Source organism: Dryobates pubescens, chromosome Z (assembly GCF_014839835.1).
Source record: "Dryobates pubescens isolate bDryPub1 chromosome Z, bDryPub1.pri, whole genome shotgun sequence".
NCBI lineage: Eukaryota > Metazoa > Chordata > Aves > Piciformes > Picidae > Dryobates > Dryobates pubescens.
This window is the reverse complement of record NC_071657.1, coordinates 631,114-657,104: the sequence shown is the minus strand read 5'-3', so window position 1 is coordinate 657,104 and position 25,991 is coordinate 631,114. Positions and strand designations below refer to the sequence as shown.

At 52.4% G+C, this 25,991-nt stretch overlaps 1 protein-coding gene across 1 annotated transcript; it reads left to right on the top strand.

Moving 5' to 3' along the window:
- Window positions 1-221: 221 nt before the first annotated feature.
- SKA1 (spindle and kinetochore associated complex subunit 1) lies at window positions 222-19,203 on the top strand. The gene is made up of 6 exons (XM_009903620.2): window positions 222-414; window positions 2,008-2,132; window positions 2,415-2,503; window positions 7,209-7,346; window positions 15,422-15,591; window positions 19,055-19,203. The coding sequence occupies exons 1-6, from the start codon at window positions 222-224 to the stop codon at window positions 19,201-19,203; spliced, it is 864 nt and encodes a 287-aa protein (XP_009901922.2).
- The last annotated feature ends 6,788 nt before the right edge of the window (window positions 19,204-25,991 follow it).

Below are 25,991 nucleotides of genomic sequence, written 5' to 3'. Positions count from 1 at the left end.
GTCAGAGTTTAGAGGAGCTGTTTTGTCCTGCCTAATGCCAGTCCCTTTGTGCTTTCAGTCCTGTTTTGAGCACAGTAAGATAGAAGGCAGCTGCTACATCTACTTCTTCATTTGCTGATCAGGGTCCTTTACAGAGTTCTACCTCTGTACTTGCTGTTTGCAGCTTGGGTCTTTCTTAAACTATTTCCTTCTTATTCCTCCTCAGCACAAGAACAGAAGACATGGCATCCTCAGGCCTGCCGTCCGCAGGCCTGCCGTCCGCAGGCCTGCCGTCCGCAGGCCTGCCGTCCTCAGGCCTGCCATCCTCAGGCCTGCCATCCTCAGACCTGCCATCCTCAGACCTGGCAAGCTTGTGCTCTCTCATCAACACAAAGATTTCCACTGTTGCAAGGACCCTTCAATTAAGAAGGATAGGTAAAAGAAACTAAGAGTGGCTTTGGGTTTGCAGCTCCTTGCAGAGAATGGGAATGCTCTCATTAGACAAGGAGTGTAACATGAAGTAGAGATCACCCAGGCTAACCTCCTGTTGGAAGGGGAACCTAAACAGAGGGAGGGCATGAAGGACAACAGGGTGCTGCAGCCAGACCCAAGTCCTCCAGCTGCAGCCAAGCAGCTGTGAAAGGCAGGCTGCAGCTGAGACCCATGTCCTCCAGCTGCAGCCAAGCAGCTGTGAAAGGCAGGCTGCAGTTGAGACCCATGTCCTCCAGCTGCAGCCAAGCAGCTGTGAAAGGCAGGCTGCAGCTGAGACCCATGTCCTCCAGCTGCAGCCAAGCAGCTGTGAAAGGCAGGCTGCAGCTGAGACCCATGTCCTCCAGCTGCAGCCAAGCAGCTGTGAAAGGCAGGCTGCAGCTGAGACCCATGTCCTCCAGCTGCAGCCAAGCAGCTGTGAAAGGCAGGCTGCAGCTGAGACCCATGTCCTCCAGCTGCAGCCAAGCAGCTGTGAAAGGCAGGCTGCAGCTGAGACCCATGTCCTCCAGCTGCAGCCAAGCAGCTGTGAAAGGCAGGCTGCAGCTGAGACCCATGTCCTCCAGCTGCAGCCAAGCAGCTGTGAAAGGCAGGCTGCAGTTGAGACCCATGTCCTCCAGCTGCAGCCAAGCAGCTGTGAAAGGCAGGCTGCAGTTGAGACCCATGTCCTCCAGCTGCAGCCAAGCAGCTGTGAAAGGCAGGCTGCAGTTGAGACCCATGTCCTCCAGCTGCAGCCAAGCAGCTGTGAAAGGCAGGCTGCAGTTGAGACCCATGTCCTCCAGCTGCAGCCAAGCAGCTGTGAAAGGCAGGCTGCAGCTGAGACCCATGTCCTCCAGCTGCAGCCAAGCAGCTGTGAAAGGCAGGCTGCAGTTGAGACCCATGTCCTCCAGCTGCAGCCAAGCAGCTGTGAAAGGCAGGCTGCAGTTGAGACCCATGTCCTCCAGCTGCAGCCAAGCAGCTGTGAAAGGCAGGCTGCAGCTGAGACCCATGTCCTCCAGCTGCAGCCAAGCAGCTGTGAAAGGCAGGCTGCAGCTGAGACCCATGTCCTCCAGCTGCAGCCAAGCAGCTGTGAAAGGCAGGCTGCAGCTGAGACCCATGTCCTCCAGCTGCAGCCAAGCAGCTGTGAAAGGCAGGCTGCAGTTGAGACCCATGTCCTCCAGCTGCAGCCAAGCAGCTGTGAAAGGCAGGCTGCAGTTGAGACCCATGTCCTCCAGCTGCAGCCAAGCAGCTGTGAAAGGCAGGCTGCAGCTGAGACCCATGTCCTCCAGCTGCAGCCAAGCAGCTGTGAAAGGCAGGCTGCAGCTGAGACCCATGTCCTCCAGCTGCAGCCTGCAGTGGTGGTGGGTACAGCTCAGTGCTTTATGGAGTAGGATATTGACTGTTTGAGCAGTGAATATTGCTGCCTCTCCTGGGAAGATCTGGTGGTTGGGGAGCAGAGACTCAGTAAACAATTGCTGCTCATGGAGAGGAGGGAAATGGGATTTGGGGTTTGTGTTGGAGTTCTTTTGTGTGCTTTCTGATTTAATGTTCTGTCTTTGGCAGCTGAAGAGCCTGTCCTGAAATCTGTGTTCAGTAAAATAGGCAAGGACCTGATTATCCTGCATGGTCTCCTGATTAAACTGGAAATGGAAGTTTACCATCAGGAAAAACTGAGGGATATGCTAAAAGTAATTATTTTTCCTGCTATTAAAAACCTAACTCAAGGGGATCTTTGGTAAGCTGTTCTCTTCTAGATCCTCAGCAATGTGCCTGGAATGTGTGAGGCTGCTTACAAGTGGAACAGGGATGTAAGATGGTGAGGAGAGAGCAACTTGAGGACCACATCTTGGTTTAACTGGATGAACACTTCCTAATCAAGTTAAAAATTCTTCTAGTATTGCCCTAGTCATGTTACTTGCTTGGCATTCAGTAGTGCCAGGTTGCTGATCAGTCTTAAATGTTAATTGCAGGACCTCCAGAAGTCTGCTGAGAAAGATCTGCTGGAAGCACAGCACCTGTGTGAAAACATTCCCCAGCCGCTTAAACGAACTCAGACAGGGTAGGTGCTGCCTGGGCATGGAGTTGTGAGGCTGCTCCTGGCAGTGCCCAGCTGCAGCACTCTGCAGCTCTACTCCTTCCACTCTATCTTGACTGTGACCTTCAGAGAGTCCAGGTGTTTATATCTGTTGATACTGGAGTTTGCTCTCTACTAGCCTGTTACCAGCAATAGTGTGGTGAGCAGGACCAGGGTAGGGATTATCCCCTTGCACTGGGCACTGGTGAGGCTATGTCTTCAAATCTGAGACCCTCACTGCAAGAAGGACAGTGAGGAGCTGGAGCAGGTCCAGAGAAGGGCCTCCTGTCTGGAGAACAGGGCTGGGGAGGAGCATTTGAGGGAGCTGGGGTTGTTCAGCCTGGAGAAAAGGAGGCTGATAGGAAGTCTTCTGGCTCTCTACAACTCCCTGAAAGGAGGTTGGAGCCAGGTGGGGATTGGTCTCTTCTGCCAAGAGACAAGGGATAGGGCAAGAGGAAATGGCCTCAAGTTGTGCCATGGGTAGTTTAGATTGTACATGGGGAACAATTTCTCCATGGAAAGGGTTGCCAAGGGACCAGGATGCCCAGGGAAATAGAGGAGTCACTGCTGCTGTAGGGGCTACATAGCTGTGGTGCTGAGGGACATGATTTGGTGGTGACCTGGCAGTGCTGGGTTAAGGATTGGACTCAGGGATCCTGAAGCTCTTTTCCAACCAAAACAATTATGTGATTCTGTGAGTGTTCACTGCCAAGCTGCTGCCAGCACCTCAGGTCACTCAAATCCCTCAGGTAAAACCAAGCTATCCAGGTTGAAGCTTCGAGGGGTAGATGTGACTGTGCAGTAGGAGGTCAGTTCTGTGGTTAATCTGAGCATGTTTGGTTTTGCTTTAGAATGGCAAAGGCACCAACTTGAGAGCTGCAGTGTCTGAGAAGTGAAGGCTGAGTTGGTGGCCTAAGAGCTGGGTCACTAGAGCTGAAGTTTGGCTGTGCCCTTCCACATCTCATTTGAAAACATAAAAATCCTCTAGCTCAACCATCTTTCTGTGGGGATTTGAAATACCCCACAACCCCAGCATGGAGGGGGTTGGAAGGGGCCTCTGGAGCTCACCCAGTCCAAACCCCCTGCTCCAGCAGGGCACCCACAGCCGCTTGCCTAGCAGCACAGTGCCCAGGGGGGTTGGAATCTCTCCACACAAGGAGACTCCACAACCTCTCTGGGCAGGCTCAGAAGAGAATTTCTCCTCCTGGGTTCCAGTCCCCTCAGCATCTCTGTAGCTTCCCTCTCTGGACAGCCTGCTCCAGGCCTCCAGCACCCTCACAAGAAAGAAGTTTCTCTTCCTGTTCAGCTGGAACCTCCTGGGTTGCAGTTTGTGCCCCTTGCCTCTTATCCTGTCCCTGAACACCACTGAGCAGTGTCTGGCCCCAGGCTCTTGCTCTCCCAGAGGTCTTTTAACACTTGCTGAGCTTTGCTCAGATTCACTCTGGGGCTGCCCCAGCCCTCTTGATCCCCTTCTCTGTCTGTCAGCTTTAGCTGGTCTTGCCTCTGGTGCCAGACAGGCTTCAGGCTGCAAGCATTCCAGGATGTGTTCCAGCAAAGTAGAAGTCTAAGGATGTGGGAATAGAGTTACAGAAATGAAAGTGAACTCTGTGTAGCAATAGTCTCATGTGAGTAGGTGCTGGCTAGTGCTTGGGCTGCTCCCAGCTGGTCAAGGGATGCCTTGTGCAGAAGCTTTCTTCTGAATGCCCCTGTTCAGACATGGACCCTCAGTTTAGGAAACAGCCTCCTGAGATGTGTCTGGTGATGCCTTGTGCCTTTATCAGCTTCCTGTTCAGTTCAGATGCTGCATTTTTGTTTGTGTGTGAAAGAACAGAAGTTCTTCAGAAATTATCACTGGGGTTCTGCCTTCCTTCCATAACTTGGAGTCGGGCCCAAGGAGGCCACAGCAATGCTGGGAGAGCTGGAGGGGCTCTGATAGGAGGTCAGGCTGAGAGTGTTCGGCCTGGAGAAGAGAAGGCTCCAGGGAGACCTTCTGCTGGCCTTGCAGCGCTTCAAGGGGGCTGGAAGCAAGCTGGGGACAGAGTTTTGTGCAGGGCCTGTTGTGAGAGGCCAAGGGGTGATGGTTTGAAGTGCCAGAGGGAGATTGAGAGTGGAGAGAAGGCAGAAATGTTTGAGGCTGAGGGTGGTGAGAGCCTGTGCCAGGCTGCCCAGAGAGGTGGGAGCTGCCCCATGCCTGGCAGCATCCCAGGGGAGGTTGGTTGTGGCTCTGAGCAGCCTGCTCTGGCTGGGGATGTCCTTGCTGAGTGCAGTGGGGTAGGACTAGATGACCTTGTAAAGGTCCCTTCCAACCCCAACAACTCTGATAACTCACCTTCATGTGGGAGAACTCTGCCTTATGTCTGTTAGCTCCTGAGAATTGCTTAGATGGAGGTAGACCTTGCTGAGTGATTATGTCACCTCTGGCATCAGAAAGACTCTTTGGGATGTTGGTTTCCCTTCTAATCTTGTCCTGTCAGTGCCAGGTTTTGCTGCTGGGTTTTCCACTCCATGTTAATGCCCATTCTCACAGCACCCTTTGTCCCCATCTTGTCACTTCGTGGTGGTCACTCTGGTGTGGGGTGGGCAATCAAGCAAGGGCAGGAGAAGGCCATAAAGGGTCAGAACCCCTCTCTAGAGTGAGTGCTTGAGCACTGCTGATATCTCAGAGGGGTCAAAAGTGCCCACACAGACAAACACTTGGCTCCAGCTGTTGTTTCACTCCTGTGTCCTTGATGTTTTTACTTACCTCCCTGCAGTGAAAAATCAAGTCCAGTGTCTTGAGTGCTTTGGATTCCAGGTGTTCCCTGAGAGCAGCTTGTCACTGCTTGACAGCCAGGTTGAAAATCAGGCTTTGGTGCCTTCATGGCCCAGGCCAGCTTGCAGAACAACAGGCAATGTGGGGTGGGTGGGACCCCAAACCAGAAATAGCCCAGGCTGTGGTGTTATCTAGAGCAGATAAGAGCTTTCTTGCAGTGAGGAGCATGTTTTAAGATGCAAACACCACCTCCCTCCTTGTGTGTATCCCTCTTCTCCAAACCCACCACCACAACTCCCCCACCCGTCCTTGCTCGTGTTCCCTGTGACTGGTGCCAAGCTGAGTCAGGTGCAGGGCCTCACTTTGTCTTTCAGGTGTTTACACTTTCCCTTGTGGGTGTCCAAGACTTCAGCAGGGCTCCAGAGCAGCTTGCCCTGTCCCTGTGTCATGCAGCAGTTGCAGAGCCCAGCAGGTGGCACTGGCTGTCCTCCACATCCCTGGAAAGGGGGACAGGGGGAGGGGGCTTTAGTGGTGTCACAGCAAGCCGTGCTGCCCTCAGGGCAGCAGATGGGGCGCTGATGCCTGCAGGGGTGCCCTCCAACCAAGGTGGCTTCTTGTGGGGAAAGTGAGATCAAAGAAGAGGATCAGTTCTTTGTAGACAGGTACTGCTTTAGTGATTTCTGTTGTCCCTCTCAGCCCAGCCCTGTCCTTGTGGTCAGAGGTCAGTGCATTTGGCCCAATGCACCTTCCTTGCTGTCCTGCAGATGAGTAGGAGGTGGGTGGCTGACAAGTTCTGGAGTGCATTCAGAAGAGTGTGGCCAGCAGGTTGAGGGAAGTTGTGTTCCTCCTCCTCTACTCTGCCACAGTGAGGCCACATCTGCAGTACTGTCTCCAGTTCTGGGGTGCCCAGCTCAAGAGAGATGGGAGGCTCCTGAAGAGAGTCCAGCAGAGGCTACAAAGATGTTGAGGGCCCTGGAGCAGCTCTGGAAGGAGCAAAGGCTGAGAGCCCCTGGGGCTGTGCAGCCTGGAGCAGAGCAGCCCCAGAGGGGAGCTGAGCAATGCTCAGCAAGAGAGAAAGGCTGGGGGGCAAGAGGCTGGGGCCAGGCTCTGCTCAGTGGTGCCCAGGGACAGCACAAGGGGCACAAAGTGGCCCCCAGGAGGTTGGATGTGAGCAGGAGGAGAAAGTTGGTTGTGGTGAGGGTGCTGGAGGGCTGGAGCAGGCTGCCCAGAGAGGTTGTGGAGTGTCCTGGTGTGGAGAGCTTCCAACTCTTTCTTGGCATTGTGCTGCTGGGCAAGCTGCTGGGGGTGCCCTGCTGGAGCAGGGGGGGTTGGACTGGGTGAGCTCCAGAGGTCCCAAGCCCCACCATGATGGACTTCTGTGAAGTAACTCGGTGTTGGAGTTCTCAGGTGAGGGTGTTGAGGAAGGAGGAAGTTAAAAGCAATGCTCAAAAGAGGAAATTCCTCAGCTTCTGGGATCTTGTGTGAAAAAAAATGTGTCCATTACACATCCCAGGCTGCTGGATGCTGTTGAATTTCTTCACTTCAGAGGCTGAATGGATGAGTCAGGCTTCACAAGATCTGAGCTTGGGAAGTGTTTCAGGTCTGCCTCTGTTGGTCTGCAGCTCTGCACTGTGGCTCATCTGGTAAGAGACAAGGCCTCATGTCCTGTGAGATGTCACAGCACGGTGAGCTCTGAACCCTGCTGCAGCTGGACTGCACCTGGTGGCAGAGGAATGAATTCAGCTCCAGTGTGGGGTCTGAAAGAGAGCAGGCTCATTGTCCTTCTTTTCCTTAGAGCAGGGACTGTGCTCACCCAAGCCTCACAGGTGGGCTGGGTCTCCAGCCTGTGAGCAGGCAGAGCTGCTGACCTAAGGGTGGGGGTGGTGTTCCTTACTACTCCTTTGCTGTTTACACACTTAATATTCATTCATTTTGCAGCACTGCTATGCCAGCTGTGAAAAACAAAGAGCAAAGAAAAGCTGTCAACCCTAAGCAAGCAAAGAAGCCAACCAAAGAGACAAGGGTCACTAAAAAAGTGGGATTGATAACAGCAGAAGAATTCAGAGGCATTCCTGAGTAAGTACCATGGCTGCTCTTAGACCCTGCCATGCCACTTGGGGTGGCAAATGTCAGCTTCAGACAGTGAGCCCTTGCCCCTGAGACTGGCAGAGGTGTTCTGATGCATCACATGTTCCACAGGATGACAGCAGCTTCACATGTTTGTGATGCTGAGTGAACCCAAAGTTGCACCCAGGAAGGTTTAGCTTGGACGTGGAAGCTGGTGAGAGGCTCTTTAGGATGATGGGAAAGACTGAGAGAGTTGGGGCTGTTCAGTCTGGAGAAGAGAAGGCTCCAAGGAGACCTTCTTTTGGCCTTCCAGTATCTGCAGGGGGCTCCAAGAAAGCTGGGGAGGGACTTTTGAGGGTGTCAGGGAGTGATAGGACGGGTGGGAAATGGAGCAAAGCTAGAAATAGGGAGATTGAGATTGGCTGTCAGGAAGAAGTTGTTCCCCAGGAGGGTGGTGAGAGCCTGGCACAGGTTGCCCAGGGAGGTGGTGGAAGCCTCCTGCCTGGAGGTGTTTGCAGCCAGGCTGGAGGTGGCTGTGAGCAACCTGCTGTGGTGTGAGGTGTCCCTGCCCATGGCAGGGAGGTTGGGACTGGCTGAGCCTTAGGGTCCCTTCTAACCCTGACAATTCTATGTTTCTATGAAAAGAAACTTCTTCAGTGAAAGGGCTCTCAAACACTGGAACAGGGGCCCAGGGAGGTGGCTGAGACACCATCTCTGAAGGGGTTTGAAAGACACAGAGCTGTGGTGCTGAAGGACATGGCACCAGGCTTGGTAGAGCTAGAGAATGGTTGGACACAATGATCTTAAGGGCCTTTTCCTACCAAAATAATTGTCTGGTTCTATTGAAAATGAAACTAACTGACCTAATGATGTTCCTTTTTTAGGTGTATCATAGAATTAGTTTGGTTAAGAGAACTTTAAGGTTGTTGAGTCCAGCACTGCTAAGTCTACCACTAAACCATGTCCCTCAGCATCCACGCAGCTTTTCAGTCCCTCCAGGGCAGGGGACTCCTGCCCTAGGCAGCCTGGTGCAGGCCTTGATAACCTTTTGCATGTATAAATTGTTCCTAAACTTCCCCTGACACAACTTCAGACCATTTCCTCTCTTCTACACCTGGCTTCAGCCTCCTTTCAGAGAGTGGTAGAGAACCAGAGGGTTGCTACTGAGCTTCCTTTTCTCCAGCCTAAACAACCCCACTCCATTCAGCTACTCCTCACCAGACTTGTGCTCCAGACCTTTCACCAGCTTCATTGCCCTTCTCTGGATGCAGAAGATCCAAACCTCTTCTCTCAAAGGCTGCTTAAATGCAGGAGTACATTGGCTAACAGCTGGATCCTCCTCTTGTTTTGAGACCTGGCATTTAAAGAACAGAGCCATCCCCTTCTAAGAGGAAAGCTGTGGTTCATCTTAGAAGGAAAAAATAATGACAAGTGCTGGTTTTCTTTGGCCCAATTATTGGTTTCATAAGAAACAGCCCTTGAAGTTTTGACTTGATTGGGAGAGGGGAACAAAAGGCAAGCACCACATTACCAAATAAACCCCCTAGCTACTGAGACATCACTGGTGTCTGGCATAAAACCCTGTGGGCCTTTTTTTCCCCTGCCACCAGGGCCTGTTTGATAAAACTCCTTGTCTCAGGCCTGTCATGTAAGAATAACTTTGCTCAAATGACATTTTGGGGACAAGGACAAAGTGTTCTGCAAAAGGGAGGGGAAAAAAAATCTCTTGGAGCTGTAGGCAAAATTGTTACCTAGAGTCTAGGTTCAGTGTGTTCCCTGACAACACTCCAAGCTGGAGCAACAGGAGTCTTTGGTCTTTATCTCTGCAGTCAGAAGCCATTCCAGTGAAATGGGAGCTTTGTTTTCCAGTTAAAGCTTTGATCCTTGCCAGTAGCTCCTTCAAGTGTTCCATTTTCCTTGAAAGATGAAGGTTTGAGAGCCTGGGTCCAGCTGGATCTGTGCTTTGCTGGTGGTGTCTGGGAGCTGCAGGAATGTTTTTCTGGAGGAGGGGAAGGCATCTTCATTCTGAGGAGGAAGAGTTAGATGAATTTAAATGGATCTATTCATGGACCAGGGTGTGTTTTTTTCCTCCCCCTGTTGCCTGGCAGTGTTGTAATACAAGATGGGGTGAGTCTGCTAAGATTGTGATTTCACACACATTATTTAATCACAGAGTCATTTTGGTTAGAAGAGACCTTCAGGATCAAGTGTAAAACCATTAACCCAGCACTGCCAGGTCACCACTAATCCATGTCCCTCAGAGGCACAGCTGCACAGCTTTGAAACCCCTCCCAGGGATGGGGACTCCACCAGTGCCCTGGGCAGCCTAAGCCAGGCCTTGACAACCCTTTCAGGGAAGACATTTTTCCTAATATCCAACCCAAGCCTTCCCTGGGGCAACTTGAGGCTGTTTCCTCTCATCCCATCACTTGGTGCCCAGGGACAGGACAAGGGTACAAAGCTGAGCACAGGAAGTTCCATACATGAGGAGGAGCTTCATTATGCTGAGGGAGGTGGGGCACTGGAGCACTCTGTCCAGAGAGCTGATGGAGTCTCCACCTCTGGAAACATTCAAAGCCCACCTTGTGCAACCTGCTGCAGTTGAACCTGCTCTGGTGGGGAGCTGGACTAGATGATTTCCAGAGGTCCTTTCCAACCTCTATCTTTCTGTAGAGAGGAGAAGAGACCAGCTGCTACCTGGATCCAACCTCTTTTCAGGGAGCTGTAGCAAGCCAGAAGGTTTTCCCTCAGCCTCCTTTTCTCCAGGCTGAACAACACTTGCTCCCTCAGCTGCTCCTCTCCAGATCCTTCCCCAGCTTTGGTGCCTCTGTGTGGACACACTCCAGCCCCTCAATGTCCTTCTTGGAGTGAGGTGCCCAAAACTGAACCCAGGATTTGAGGTTCAGCCTCACCAGGGCCCAGTACAAGAGCACCATCACACAGAGACACAATCAGATCAGTGCAGTAAATATTTGTGACCCACATTTTCTCCCACCTAACACATTCCCTTAGGAGAATGAGGAGAAGGTTCCTCCCCCAGCTGTCCAGGTCAGCACAGGTCCTGCTGCAGCATCTCTGCTGGCAGTGGTGACATGGACACAACTGCACTCTGCTGCAGCTCCTGGAGCCATGTGGCTGTGCTCACAGAGAACCATGCCTCCCATGTGTCTGAATCCCTCACCAGCTGTGCCTGCCTGGTTTTCCATCTGAGTCCCCTTCCTCTCTCCCTTCCTGCCACAGCTGTGACAGGCTGGAACTGGAAAATTCTGGTTGTTTTCACTCATTCTGAGCAGCTGATTATGCAGGAGAATCTCTGCCTAACATCAGCAGGGCACTGAAAGTACAGTCTGCAGTGACTTGAGTTTCAGAACTCTGCAGCAGGTACTGAATGAAGACATGTGCTGCACTGAGGTGGGGATGAGGAGGCCTTGATCAAACAGAACACTCCTGCACAGTAAGAAACCTGCACATTGTCTCTGGCCTTCAGATCTGGCGATGCAAAAAGGACACTTTCTGGAGGAAGAAAAAGGAAGTGGCACACTAGATGTCTGAGTTACCTTTGAATTCAAGGCAAAGGAAACCACTTGCTTTGTTCTGTCCCTGAAATCCTCACCACTTGGGATCTGCACATTCAACCAAGCTGGGGGAGGGTCTGGAGAACAGGGCTGGGGAGGAGCCTGGAGAAAAGGAGGCTGAGGGGAGACCACCTGGCTCTCTGCAAGTCCCTGAAAGAAGGCTGGACCCAGGTGGGGGTTGGTCTCTTCTCCCAAGGAACAAGGGAGAGGAGAAGAGGAAATGACCTCAAGTTGCCCCAGAGGAGGTTTAGGTTGGACATGAGGAACAGTTTCTTCTCTCAGGAGCTGTCAAGGTCTTGAGTAGGCTGCCCAGGGCAGTGGTGGAGTCCCCATCCCTGGAGAGGTTTCTAAGCTGTGCAGCTGTGGTGCTGAGGGCCATGGCTCAGTGGTGCCCTGGCAGTGCTGGGGTCAGGGTTGGAGTGGATGGTCTTAGAGGTCTCTTCCAACCAAAACAATTCTGTGATTCAGTGGTTCCAGCTCTATAGTCTCAGGAGAGGGTGACCTGGCGGGGGGACACATAGATTTCTTTCATGTATGTTTGAGGGAGCAGCATTTGCCATTAAGAGGCTTATCTCTTCTCCAGACCTATTATATGTGATACACTGATGTTACTTCATTGAAGCACAGAGCCCTGTGCTTTGCTTTTCACACCTATGGGGGTGGGGGGTGGGGAAAGGCTATTTTGAACAGGGCTTCTGTGGCTTTAAACAAGGAAAATGGGACACTTGGTTTTAAATTGAAAGGTAGTTCTGAATGGTTTCTGCTTTTGGTGCAGGGAAGCTGGGGTGTTGTTTTTTACCTTTATTTTAAACCTGAAGGACTGAATTTGGAACTTCTCAGCTGTTGTTTTTGTATCCATGGGCTGAAGTAGGTGTCAGCATTCACAGGTTTGCTGGCCTTGGCTAGACAGAAAGATGAGGAGACAGGAACACCTGGAGCTTCTGTGATCCTTGGTTGTGCACAGAAGGAAAAAAACATTTCCAGTTGCTTTAGACAGAGTTTGCTTTCAGATCCAGGTGCCTGCATCTAAAGCTCTGTGAGAAGGCTGTCTCCATGGCCCCACTGCCACTCTTGGCACTGGTCAGTGCAGTCAGGGACAACAGAAAGCATCTGGTTCTGCTGCAGCTGCTTTAGTGTCTGCTGCCAGATCTTTGGTTGCTGAATGCTCTCCAAACCCCAGCACATCTGCTAGCCCCATGGGAGCATCTTGCATGCCTGAAGGCCTCTCTAGGAGAGCTTGGTTCTCAGGTTTCTGCAACCAAATAGTGCTTCTGCTTCTGGATGAGATAAGGTGTTCTCCTGTAGAATCAGTGAATTACTTTGGTTGGAAGAGACTTCCAAGATCAAGTCCAGCACTGCCAGGTCATCACTGAGCCAAGTCCCTCAGCACCACATCTACACAGCCTTGAAATCCCTTTAGGGTTGGGGACACCACCACTGCCCTGGGCAGCCTGCTCTGTCATCCTGTGGAAGAAATTGTTCCAGTGCCCAACTTAAACCTCCCCTGTGGCCACTTGAGGCCATTGCCTCTTCTCCTATCATTTGTTCCTTGGAAGAAGAGCCCAACCCCCACCTGGCTTCAGCCTCCTCTCAGGGAGCTGTAGAGAGCCAGAAGGTCTCCCCTTAGCCTCCTCTTCTCCAGGCTGAATGACCCCAGGTCCCTCAGCTACTCCTCACAAGACTTTTGCTGTAGACCCTTCCCCAGTTTTGTTGTCCTTCTCTGGACCTGCTCCAGCCCCTCAGTGTCCTTCTTGGAGTGAGTGGCCCAAAACTGAACACAGGATTTGAGATGTGCCCAGCACAGGGGGACAATCTCTGCCCTGCTCCTGCTGGTCACACTGCTGCTGAACCAAGCCAGGCTGCTGGTGGCCTTCTTGACCACCTGGGCACCCCCTGGCTCATCTTCAAACAGCTGTCAACCAACCCTCTCAGGTCCTTTTCTGCCTGCCAGTTTGCAGCCACTCTGTCCCAGCTTGGACTGTTCCTAGGGTTGTTGTGACCAAGGTGCAGGACCCAGCACTTGGCCTTGTTGAACCCCATCCATTTGGCCTCCCTCACCAATCCAGCCTCTGCAGATCCCTCTGCAGATCCTCTCTGTCCTCAACCAGGCCACCCCTCCCACCTCATTTGGTGTTGTCTGCAGGCTCAGCAAGGCTGCACTCTGTATGGAAGTGGAATCACTGTATCTCTGTTGCTAGCAGGAGCACAGGAGCTTAAACTCTGGAGTTTTATACCTCTGGCCTTAATCTTCATAGCTCTGCACACTCCCCTGTGGCTCAATAAACAGGCTGAGGGAGGCAGGCAGAGCATTAAAGAGCAGTTAATGTACACACAGGCAAAGCCCTTCTGTGCTCATGGGTTGGGTTGCTCCTTGATGCTGAGCCTGGCTCATCTCAGGGGTGGTCACGTTGCATTTGTCTGAGCAGAAGTGTGCTGAGCTGAGTTTTTATTGAAGCTGCTGCACCCCTGACACTAAATCTGGATTAATTGAACTGTCAATGTCCTGTTCACTGATCTTTTCACTCTTTTTTTGTACCACAGCTTTTAGCTGCCTCACCTAAAGAACATCATTGATTCTTAAAAGGAATTGTAACATTTTTTCTTGAAGGAACTGATCTAATTTCACCCATCTGCAAACTGACATTGAACCCAACATGAGCAGCCAACCATGTTGCTGCCTTCCAGCAGCTGAAAAGTGCTTGATAATTCCAGTGGCAAGGCTGCCCTGGCTTTTACTGCAGTGTTTTGACAGAGTCTCAGCATGGTGGAGGTTGGAAGGGACCTCTGGAGATCATCCAGCCCCCCCTGCTCCAGCAGGGCACCCCCAGCAGCTTGCCCAGCAGCACAGTGCCCAGGGAGGGTTGGAAGCTCTCCACACCAGGACACTCCACAACCTCTCTGGGCAGCCTGCTCCATTCCTCCAGCACCCTCACCACAAACAACTTTCTCCTCCTGCTCACATCCAACCTCCTGGGTTCCAATCTGTGCCCCTTGCTCCTTGTGCTGTCCCTGGGCACCACTGAGCAGAGCCTGGCCCCAGCCTCTTGCCCCCCAGCCTTTCTCTCTTGCTGAGCATTGCTCAGCTCCCCTCTGGGGCTGCTCTGCTCCAGGCTCAACAGCCCCAGGGGCTCTCAGCCTTTGCTCCTCACAGAGAGGCTCCAGGGCCCCTCAGCATCCCTGTAGCTCTCCAGTAGTTCCCTGTCCCTGGGGAGCACAGAACTGGACAGAATTGTCAAGATGTGTCCTCACCAAGGCAAAACAGAACCTCCCTTGACCTGCTGACCATACTCTTCATACAACTCAGGAGACCATTGGCTTGTTTGGCCATGAGGGCACATTGCTTCTGATGCTGAGCTTGCTGCCCACCAGCACTCCCAGGATCTTCTCCACAGGGCTGGTTTCCAGCAGCTCAACCTCTCCCCCATCCTGTGCAGGAGGCTGTTCCTCCCCAGCTGCAGGACCCTACCCTTGCCCTGGTTGAACCTCATGAGCTTCCTCTCCACCCAGCTCTGAGCCTGCCCAGGTCTCACTGCATGGCAGCACAGCCTGAGGGGTGTCAGCCACTGCTCCCAGTGCTGTGCCATCAGCAAACTGCCTGAGGCTCCACTCTGCCCCTTCACCCAGGCCACTGATGAAGGTGTTAAAGAAGACTTGACCCAGTCCTGACCCCTGGGAAGCACAAGAAGCTGCAGGTCTCCAGTTCTTCTGGACTTTGATTTTGTGCTTAGCTTATGGCCTGGCACAGGAGTTTCAGGTTTCATTTTCATGCCATGACTTCACAGCCTGCTGGCTGTGTCTTTCCTTTCTCCTTCAGTGCATCCCTTCTATAAATTCAGAAGGACCTCACTTGCCAATATTCCAGCCTTCCACTACTTCCACAGCCCTTTGTTTTCCTCTTTAGTGCTTTCTGAATCACCTCCAGGCTGTCACCAACAAATCTTGCTTCAGTCCTTGCTGTGTGAAAGGTTCAGAAGTGGAAGTTGGTAGTGCCAGACTGTGTCTGTGCAGCTTCAGTGACGTGCAGAGAGCAGCTGAAAATGGGTCTGTCTTCACACAGCCCCCAAGGAGCAGCTGTGAGATGAAACAGAGGTGAATTATGGTTACCACACAAACCCACCTGCACTCTCAGGCAGGATCACTTCAGTTTTGCCTCATGCCATGCTTTCTGCAAAGTCACTTGATTTTTTTCCCCTCCCTGAGCCTGTAGTTTAAGGTTACACTGCAAAAACAACCTTTACTCTGCTTTGGATGCTCCTCACAGCTTAAGCACTGGGTATTCTTTACTTAATTTAGCTTCCCTGTGTTTCCTCTTTCTGGTTTAGGTTGTGCTGTGGCTTCCAGGTCATTACAGCATTGAGGAAATGAGCAAAACCAGCTGCTGGGTTTATTCATTAACACAAAGCAGGAGAAACTGCCTCTGAGAAGGGGGGATAACACACTCAGCTCAGGAGGAAAAATCAACCCAGAACTTTGTTCCTGGCTTTCTGATCTTGGTGTTTTCCTTTGCAGGTATATGAGAGGTCGTATCACCTATGAGCAGATTAACACCACTGTGGATGAGATCAACAAAGCTGTGGAGAGGAAGTGCAAGATCCTGCAGCAGCCTTTGAAATCCATGAATGCAGCAACCAGAAACCTTTACCACAGGTTCAAGGAAGAAGAAACAAAGGGCACCAAAGGTAGTTTGGTTTTCTGTTGTTGGTACCCAACTCTAAACACTTCACAGAGATGATTCTGGTGAGACCTCACCTGCAGGGCTGTGTCCAGCTATGGAGCCCTCAGCACAGGAAAGGCATGGACCTGATGGATTGGGGCCAGAGGAGGACCATGAAAATGATCAGAGAGTTGGTGCAGCTCTGCTGTTGGGACAGGCTGATGAAGCTGGGGGTGTTCAGCCTGGAGAAGAGAAGACTCCAGGGAGAGCTCAGAGCAGCCTTCCAGTACCTGAAGGGGGCTACAGGAAGGCTGCAGAGGGACTGTCCCCAAAGGCCTGCAAGGACAGCCCCAGGGGCAATGGTTTGAAATGAGAGCAGAGCAGGTTGAGATTGAATGTGAGGAACAAGTTCTGCATCATGGGGGAGGTGCAACACTGCAACAGGTTGCCCATGGAGGTGGTTGGAGCCCCATCCCTGGAGATATTCAAGGTGAGGCTGGACAGGGCTCTGGGCAGCCTGATCTGGTTTGGAATGTCCCTGCTGACTGCAGGGGGGGTTGGACTGGGTGAGCTTTTGGAGGTCCCTTCCAACCCAGACAATTCTGTGATTCTGTGACATTCTGGAGCAATGAAAATTCTGGTTCTCCTCTGATGTAAGAGGAGGAGAACAGCAATGAGAGCTGTCTGCAGCTCAGATTACATGCCATAAGAAACATGAAGGTATACAGCAATAGGTAGATATTACAAAATCCAGTCACCTTTTCTGGTCAGTTCTGCCCTAGTCAGGCCACATCTGGAGTGGCTCCCCAGTTCCAGAGAGACAGGGAACTGATGGAGAGAGTCCAACAGAAGCTACAGGGATGCTGAGGGGCCCTGGAGCAGCTCTGGAAGTGAGGAGCAAAGGCTGAGAGCCCCTGGGGCTGTGCAGCCTGGAGCAGAGCAGCCCCAGAGGGGAGCTGAGCAATGCTCAGCAAGAGATAAAGGCTGGGGGGCAAGAGGCTGGGGCCAGGCTCTGCTCAGTGGTGCCCAGGGACAGGGCAAGGGGCAAAGGGCAGAAAGTGCAGCCCAGGAGGCTCCATTTGAACAGGAACCAGTGGAATCCAGGAGGTTCCATTTGAGCAGGAGGAGAAAGTTGTTTGTTGTGAGGGTGCTGGAGGGCTGGAGCAGGCTGCCCAGAGAGGTTGTGGAGTGTCCTGGTGTGGAGAGCTTCCAACCCCCCCTGGGCACTGTGCTGCTGGGCAAGCTGCTGTGGGTGCCCTTGATTGAGCAGAGGGTTTGGACTGGATGATCTTCAGAGGTCCCTTCCACCCTGCTGGGACTGTGTGAATCCAGGGTATTCAGCACCTGAGAGTGTGTCTGTGTGGTAGGGGGTTTTTTGTTTGTTGTTTCATTTGTTGTGACTAATCACCTGGGAAGTCCAGAGGAAAAGTCTGTCAGCCTGTCAGGCTGTTCTTATCTGGCCAGCACAGAATGATTGAATGTCTTTATCCCTTGCATTTCTCAGGATGAGGTTGTGCATCCATTGATTTGTTTGCTTGCATTTCTACGGTGAGTGTCTCCCTGCTTAGGATTCCTGCAGTTTCTCAGCCTGGGCTTATTGCCAGCTGACCTTGTCCTCTGATTTCAAGATGAGAAAAGATGCTGCCTGGTTTATCAGGGTAACCTTCCAGCCAGGAAGGTGGTTCAGTTGCTTTGGTGCAGGGACTGACTTTTTTCCAACCAAACCACCATCCTTTATCCAGCTCTTGGTTCCCTGTCAAAGGAGATCCTGCTGTGCTGAATGCTGCTGCCCTCAATCTTGGAACAGAGAAGAAGTAGTTTTATATTTCTGCACAGATTCAGGGCAGATACCACAGGCTGCAAAACCACTGCACACATTCTCTTTGGGCTCCTAACAAGGTGTAGGTGTGCTCCCCTGTCACTGGAGATGGCAAATGGTCTCTGTCTAACTGTATTCAACCACATTTTAAGCAGTTTTGCAGGTTTTCCCTCTTCCTGGTGCCAAGTTGTTCCAGTTTTCACACAACTTCAGATCCCCTCTGGGGCTGCTCTTCTCCAGGTTCAACAGCCCCAGGGGCTCTCAGCCTTTGCTCCTCACAGAGATGCACAGGGCACCCCCAGCAGCTTGCCCAGCAGCACAGTGCCCAGGGGGGGTTGGAAGCTCTCCACACCAGGACACTCCACAACCTCTCTGGGCAGCCTGCTCCAGCCCTCCAGCACCCTCACAACAAACAACTTTCTCCTCCTGCTCACATCCAACCTCCTGGGGGCCACTTTGTGCCCCTTGCCCCTTGTGCTGTCCCTGGGCACCACTGAGCAGAGCCTGGCCCCAGCCTCTTGCCCCTCAAACTTTCTCTCTTGCTGAGCATTGCTCAGCTCCCCTCTGGGGCTGCTCTGCTCCAGGCTCAACAGCCCCAGGGGCTCTCAGCCTTTGCTCCTCCCAGAGCTGCTCCAGGCCCCTCAGCAGCTTTGTAGCCTCTGCTGGACTCTCTGCAGTCTCTCTTGAACTGGGGAGCCCAGAAATGGACTCAGTGTTCTAGATGTGGCCTCACCAGGGCAGAGTAGAGGAGAAGAACCTCCCTCAACCTGTTGGTCACAGTTTTCTTAATACACTGCAGGATAATGCTCTGTTGGGCCACAGGACCACATTGCTGCCTCATGGAGAACTTGTTTTCCATGACCTTCTAGTGTTCATGTCTTCTGGCACCATCATCAGTGGCACATCTGATATCTGGCTCTGGATGGTGGCTTGGGACCCCTACAGACTCTGAGCCCTGACAGAGGAGGACAAAGGGGTTGAGAGATGTTAGTTCATGGAGCTGCCAAGAGATGGAGCTCGCTGTGCAGGGCCTGTGGGCACTGTGGGGTGATCTGAATGGGAAGGTTGGTGCCTCCTGGGGAGAAGTTGAGAAAGCAGAATGAAGTCCTGAGATACTGTGAGGCTGCCTTGGTGCTGGTTGTGTTGTTCCATCGTTGTCTGTGGCTGTTCAGAAGAGGCTCTGCTGTAGTTGTAAAGTGCTGAAGTGTTTCTTGCCCTATGAGGAGAGGCTGAGAGCCCTGGGGCTGTTCAGGCTGCAGAGGAGAAGGCTGAGAGGGATCTGAGCAATGTCTCTCAAGAGCTGAGGGCTGGGGGGCAGGAGGCAGGGGCCAGGGCCAGGCTCTGCTCAGCTGCACCCTGGGCTAGGCCAAGGGGCAAGGGATGGAAAGTGCAGCCCAGGAGGTTGCAGCTCAAGCTGAGGAGGAACTTCTGCCCTGGGAGGCTGCCAGAGGCCTGGAGCAGGCTGCCCAGAGAGGTTGTGGAGTCTCCTTCTCTGGAGCCTTCCCAGCCCTGTCTGGATGTGTTCTGTGTGCCCTGTGCTGGGTTCTGTGGTGCTGCTCTGGCAGGGGGGCTTGGGCTGGATGACCTTCGGAGGTCCCTTCCAACCCCTAGCATCCTTTGATCCTAAAACCCCTCCCTTTCCACAGCACAGTCCCTGTTTGTTTTGCAGGTGTTTTTTTCATTGTGGAGGCTGATATCAAGGAGTTCACCGAGCTGAAGATGGACAAACGCTTCCACATCATCCTCAGCATCCTGCGCCACTGCCGCAGGCTGAGAGAAGTCCACAGCTCCAAGCTCGTCCACTACATCATCTACTGAGCAGCCTCCCACCTTCTGCTTGCCCAAGGATGCAGCAGGGGGAAGTGTTGCTGTGAGGCACACCAAGGGTTTGCTGTCTGCAGGTCAGGGTCTCTCTTATTTTCTGAGCACCAGGAGGTGTTTCTCAGAGCTTTCTCCCTCTCTCTCTCTCTCTCTCTGTGAAATTCGGAGTGGCGACGTCAAATGACCGTGAGGTTATTTGTGGTGTGTTTGAGGAACTCCTGTCCCTGAGTGCATGACAAATGGAAACCAGATTGGAATCGGTGCATCTGTGTTCACAGGAGGTTTTGATCACATTTTTTAGGCCAGCTCTTGAGAGTTTAAATTCTCCCCATGTTAATAATGTTCCTTCTTCGTGTTTACAACTCGGAGGCTGTCGAAGCCTCTGGAGCTACTCACAAGAAGCATTTAATCCCTCCAACCAATTTCCAGATTTCCTTTCCTTCTTCATCTTTTTTTTCTTAGCCTAATTGTATGGTTTGGAGTTTCCTGCATGGCTCCAACAGGAAGAGCTGAGGTGCTTTAAATGTTTCCAGACCAAGGATCAGTAGCTCTGGGAGCCGTGTGGCCTTCAGACTTCACCATGCAGCCAGGATTTCCCCTCAGACCAACTCTCAGGGCTGGAACAGCAGAGCACTGGGGTTTGTTAAGTGAAAATGCTGGCCAGACTCATCACAGTTTTCATTAGAGAAGGTTGCTTTGAGTGTGGTAAGCACCAGAACAGATTTACTGTGATGAATATCAACTCAGTGAGTAATCAAACCCATTTTGATAAGAAAACCTCTGGTCTTGTGTTTTTTAACTTCCATGAGTCTCTGTCTGCTGCTATCCTCACCATCTAATCTAACACAGCTCCTCTTGTTCCCTGTCAGTCTTGGTGACAATTTAACTAGCAAAAACCCCCAGAGTGAACCCTGAACTTTCCCACTAAAGAGATCCTGTTGAGTGCTAAATAATCCTGGATTCCCTTTTTCTGTGGAGTTTTGGGGTGGTTTTTAGTCTTCTCCTCTGGGGTGCTTCGATCCAAGCTGCGTGGTGTTGGAAGCTGTTTCACACAGCAGAGCAGGACATGCTGAACTCCACAGGTGTCACTTGAGTCCATCTGTTTCCTCCAAAGCTTGTTTGATGTTGATTTGGGTCTGTGGACCCTCATGTCTTTCTGTTTTGTTGTGCTTTCCCTTCCTATCTTCATGTACTCTTAAGAATCTCTTGAGTTTTAGCGCTTGCAGACTTCTGATTAATAAAGACAGATCTGGCGAAGGAGTTTTTTGTTGCTGGGTTGCCTATTATTTCATGGTTAGGTGTGGCTGGCTCCAAACTACCCTGTTTACTCCTGCCCTCCTCTCACCATCTCACTCAGCACCACCTCCAGCTTGCACCAGGAGGAGATCCCCTTGTCTAGGTGCCCCGAGAGGGAGGTTGGTCTGTTGGACAGAAGCTCTTTCAGTATCTACAACACCTCGACTTCCTTTCCACTGTGATTTACTCTGTGATTATGTGGCCTGAACTTCAGAAGTTCAACCTCAAATGGATCCAGAAGAACCATGTCCAAGGCAACACTCTGCAAGAAGAGGTCAAAGTATACAGGGCAGTTGTGGAACTTGTAGAATAGAATAGAATAGAATACAATAGACTACAATAGAATACAATAGAATAGAATTAACCAGGTTGGAAGAGACCTTCAAGATCATCATGTCCAACCCATCAACCAATCCAACACCACCCAACCAACTAAACCATGGCACCAAGCACCCCATCCAGTCTCCTCCTGAACATCTCCAGGGATGGTGACTCCACCACCTCCCCAGGCAGCCCATTCCAATGGGCAATCACTCTCTCTGTGTAGAACTTCTTCCTAACCTCCAGCCTAAACCTCCCCTGGCACAGCCTGAGACTGTGTCCTCTTGTTCTGGTGCTGGCTGCCTGGGAGAAGAGACCAAACTCTGCCTGGCTACAACCTCCCTTCAGGTAGTTGGAGAGAGCAATAAGGTCACCCCTGAGTCTCCTCTCCAGGCTAAGCAACCCCAGCTCCCTCAGCCTCTCCTCCCAGGGCTGTGTTCCAGACCCCTCCCCAGCTTTGTTGCCCTTCTCTGGACACCTTCCAGCAAGTCAACCTCTTTCCTAAACTGAGGAGCCCAGAACTGGACACAGGACTCAAGGTGTGGCCTAACCAGTGCAGTGTACAGGGGCACAATGACCTCCCTGCTCCTGCTGGCCACACTGTTCCTGGTGCAGGCCAGGATGCCATTGGCCTTCTTGGCTGCCTGGGCACACTGCAGGCTCATGTTCAGCCTACCATCAACCAGCACCCCCAGGTCCCTCTCTGCCTGGCTGCTCTCAGCCACTCTGACCCCAGCCTGTAGCACTGCCTGGGGTTGCTGTGGCCAATGTGCAGCCCCTGGCACTTGGATGTGTTCAATCTCCTGCCCTTGGCCTGTGCCCATCTGCCCAGCCTGTCCAGGTCCCTCTGCAGAGCCTCTCTACTCTCCAGCAGATCAACTCCTGCCCCCAGCTTGGTGTCATCTGCAAACTTGCTGCTGACTGACTCAACCCCCTCATCCAGATCATCAATGATGTTAAAGAGCATGGGGCCCAGCACTGATCCCTGGGGCACACCACTGGTGCCTGGCTGCCAGCTGGCTGTGGCACCATTCACCACCACTCTCTGGGCTCAGCCTCCAGCCAGCTCCTAACCAACACTGTGCTCCCATCCAAGCCATGGAGGGGATGGGCAAATGAGAGTGAGGTACACTCATCTAATGTTTCAGTTATGATAAACAGGGAATGAGAGGCCTTTTGTTTCAAGGTTACTGCCCCCAAAGCTTTGATTCTTCACTATTCCAATGAGCAGGGGTTTGGATCATTAAAGCCCTGTGGTACCTGGGCTTGATATGGCTTCTCTAGATGAAGAAACACAGCTGCAGCAACTCTGCAGGACCTTCTGGCCAAGCATGAGCAGATCTAAAGGCTGGAGCAGAGCAGGAGCAACATAAGCTGGGCAATCTTGCAGTGATTGCAGTTGCTTAGCCTGGAGAAGAGGAGGCTGAGGAGAGAGCTTCTGGCTCTCCACACCTCTGGAGCTAGTTGGGAGTTGATGACCTCTCCCAAGTAACAAGAGGAGAAGAAATGGCCTCAGGCTGTGCCAGGGGAAGTTTAGGTTGGGCTTTGTAACAAAGGGTTGTGAAGCCCTGGAAGAGGCTGCCCAGGGCAGTGGTGGAGGCCCCATTCCTGTAGGAACTTCAAGGCTGTGTAGATGAGGTGCTGAGGGACATGGCTTAATGCTGACCAGGCAGCACAGGATTAGCTCAATAGCTGGACTCGATGATCTTGAGGCCTTTTCCAATCAAAACAGTTCTGTGATTGCTTGATTCTACAACTGGTTTAAGTTGTAAAGGCTTGTAGTGACAGGATGAGGGACAATGGCTTTGAGCTGTAAGAAGGGAGAGCTAGGCTGGAGACCAGGAAGAAATCTTGCCAGTGAGGGTGGTGAGACACGGGAACAGGTTGCCTAAGCAGGCTGTGGATGTGCCCTCCCTGGAGGTGTTCAAGGCCAGGCTGGAGGAGGCCCTGAGCAATGTTGTCTAGTGGGAGGTGTCCTTGCCCATGGCAGGGGGTTGGAACTAGATGATCCTCAAGGTCCTTTCCACCTAAACCACCCTGTGAATCTGTGGGCTGCAAACAGCAGCCAAAGCCTTAACTTGTGCTGCTAACATGGCTGAGCATTGCTCCTACCAACATGCACCATGATGGTGCCCACCACAGCCCTTGCTGCCAGCTCAGGCTGAGGCTGGGATCCTACAGGTTGCCTTCTGCTAGGCATTCAAACCCAAGACCTGAGAGTATAACAGGCATCCTTGGCTTTGACTGGTCACAGTCAAATCCTGAGGGTTCCATCACAAGCTCTTTGGGGTTTTTGTCCTGTTGGGGTATCTCTGTGGTCGGTTTTCATGGTTATTTCCTTAGTACTTGTTTGGATCTGGCTACATTTGACTGCCGCAGGAATATTTCTCTCCTGCCTGTGACTCCTCTGTTGTTGTTGTTGTTGTTGTTGTGGGGATTGCAGCTGGTGATGAGCTCTCTGCTGGTTAACAGCTTTCAGGCTGTTACTGTGGAGGTTGTTAATTCTCTCCACTGTTTTCCCCCCGGGGGCAGATTCTCACAAGTGGGCTCGTTATGTTAATCACCTGTCCTAAGTGCTGTGTTCTACTCCTCCTGAGGAAGGCTGGCTGTGGATTGTGGTCCTTTGCTGCATCCCTTTCCCCTTCCTGCCTCACAAAGTTCACCCTGAGCTGGGAGAGCAGAATGCTGCTGGTGTCCTAGGAGCCAAGCAAGTTGTGTCTCCTCTGTTGAGCTTGACACTGTGGTGCTCTAGGGACAAAATGTTCACCTCCAGGTGTGGCATCAAAAGATGGTTATCTCCAGATGAATGTTTACCTGTTTCTCCTTCTGACCAGTGCTCCCCATATCTTTCATCAGCACACAGTTGGCAGTGGCATCAGAGAGAAGTGTTTCTGCTATCCCTGCCAGATGGTTGAATGTAATGCTCCTCCAAACAGAGCTAACTTGGGCTTTCCAGTGCTAACTTGTGCCCCTCCAAAAGCCAGCCTCTTTGTTATTTCAGCTCCTGGAAACAGAGGTAGCACAAACTTAATTAAGTGCCTGATGCACAAGAGAGGAATCATGATCTTCCCACTGCCTCAGTCTCTTCTCCTCAGGACAGGGCTTGGTTCATGGTTTCACACCTGTTGCTCTCTACCCCCTGTACATAGCAGGAGGCATAAGGAACAGCAGAGGCTGATGAATTTGGTGAGCAAAGGCACCTCCTCAGGCTGGTCTGGACAAAACAGAGACTGTGTCCAGTTCTGGGCCCCTCAGTTTAAGAAGGACATTGAGACACTTGAAGGTGTCCAGAGAAGGGCAACAAGGCTGGGGAGAGGCCTTGAGCACAGCCCTGTGAGGAGAGGCTGAGGGAGCTGGGGTTGCTTAGCCTGCAGAAGAGGAGGCTCAGGGGAGACCTCCTTGCTCTCTCTAACTCCCTGAAGGGAGGTTGTAGCCAGGAAGGGGTTGATCTCTTCTCCCAGGCAAGCAGCACCAGAACAAGAGGACACAGTCTCAAGCTGTGCCAGGGGAGGTTCTGGCTGGAGGTGAGGAGAAAGTTCTTCCCCAAGCGAGTCGTTCGTCACTGGGATGTGCTGCCCAGGGAGGTGGTGGAGTCCCCATCCCTGGAGGTGTTCCAGAGGGGATTGGATGTGGCACTTGGTGCCATGGTTTAGTCATGAGGTCTGTGGTGACAGGTTGGACTGGATGATCCTTGGGGTCTCTTCCAACCTTGGTGATGCTGTGATTCTGAGACTGTGATAATCTGGTGTGAAGTGTTAAATATCAAGTGAATGGGATTGAGAGCAGCCCTGTGGAGAAGGCTTTGGGGGTGCTGGGGGTGCAGAGCTGGCCATGAGCCAGTGCTGAGTGCTGCCAGCCCAGAGCCAGCCCTGTGCTGGGCTGAGCCCCTGGGCAGCAGGGGCAGGGAGGGGATTCTGCCCCTCTGCTGGGCTCTGCTCACACCCCCCCTGCAGTGCTGGGGCAGCTCTGCAGTGCTCAGCACAGGCAGGGAGCTGCTGGAGCAGGGCCAGAGGAGGCCACAGCGATGCCGGCAGGGCTGGAAGGGCTCTGCTGGGAGGCTCCAGCCTCAGAGAGTTGGCCTTGGGCAGCCTGGGGGAGAGAAGGCTCCAGGGAGACCTTCTGGTGGCCTCTCAGTGCTCAAATGGACCTTGAAACCAGCTGGGGACAGAGCTTTTCTGGGGACAAGAGGTGATTAAACTGAAAGAGGGAGATTGAGAGTGAAGGAAGCAATGTTTGATGGTGAGGATGGTGAGAGCCTGTTCCAGGCTGCCCAGAGAGGTGGGAGATGCTCCATCTTTAGTAGCATTCCAGGGGAGTTTGGGCAGCTCTGAGCAACCTGCTGTAGTTGCAGATGAGAGTGGTGGAGCCCTGGAATGGGTTGTCCAGGGAGGTGGTTGGGGCCCCATCCCTGGAGGTGTTTAAGCCCAGGCTGGATGAGGCTCTGGCCAGCCTGATCTAGTGTGGGGTGTCCCTGCCCATGGCAGAAGGGTTGGAACTGGATGATCCTTGTGGTCCCTTCCAACCCTGACTGATTCTATGATTCTATGTCCCTGCTGACTGCAGGGGGTTGGGTTGGACACTTTTAAAAGGTCCTTTCCAACCCAAACCAGTCTATGATCTTATAATGTCCTGAGCAGAGGTGGAAAGAAACATCTCCTAAATATGTCCTTGGTGGTCAGAGATCCAGCTGCACCCTGCTGCCCTGTGTGGGGTTTGGAGGACACAGAGATGCCATCTGACAACGATAAAGCAACGTTGCACAAGCCTGGCAGGAGCAGGAGTGAGGAGCTGCCTGAGTGCACTGCTCAGAAGGTCCCAGGGGAGTTAGGGTTTGTGCCTGCAGGGGCCCCACACATGCTGAGACAAAACAAAACTGCTTCTTAAAGGGTCCTTTGTTCCTGTGGCTTTGTTGTTTTGTTGGTTTAAAGCACAGTTATGCTTTTGTTGGTCCTTGCTCTCCTAACTCCCCTTTGGAAGCAGCACTGATGGAAATAGTTATACCAGCTGAAATCAGTGCTCAGAGCACTCCTTTCCCTGAGTGCTGAGATGGGTGTTCAGCTGTCATTCCAGGAGGTGTCATCTCCATCGGAAGGCTCCTTCAGACGCTGCCTCTCACAGTGCCCACCAGGAGGGTGTGAGCAGGAGCATTTTGTGCCATCCACGCTGGA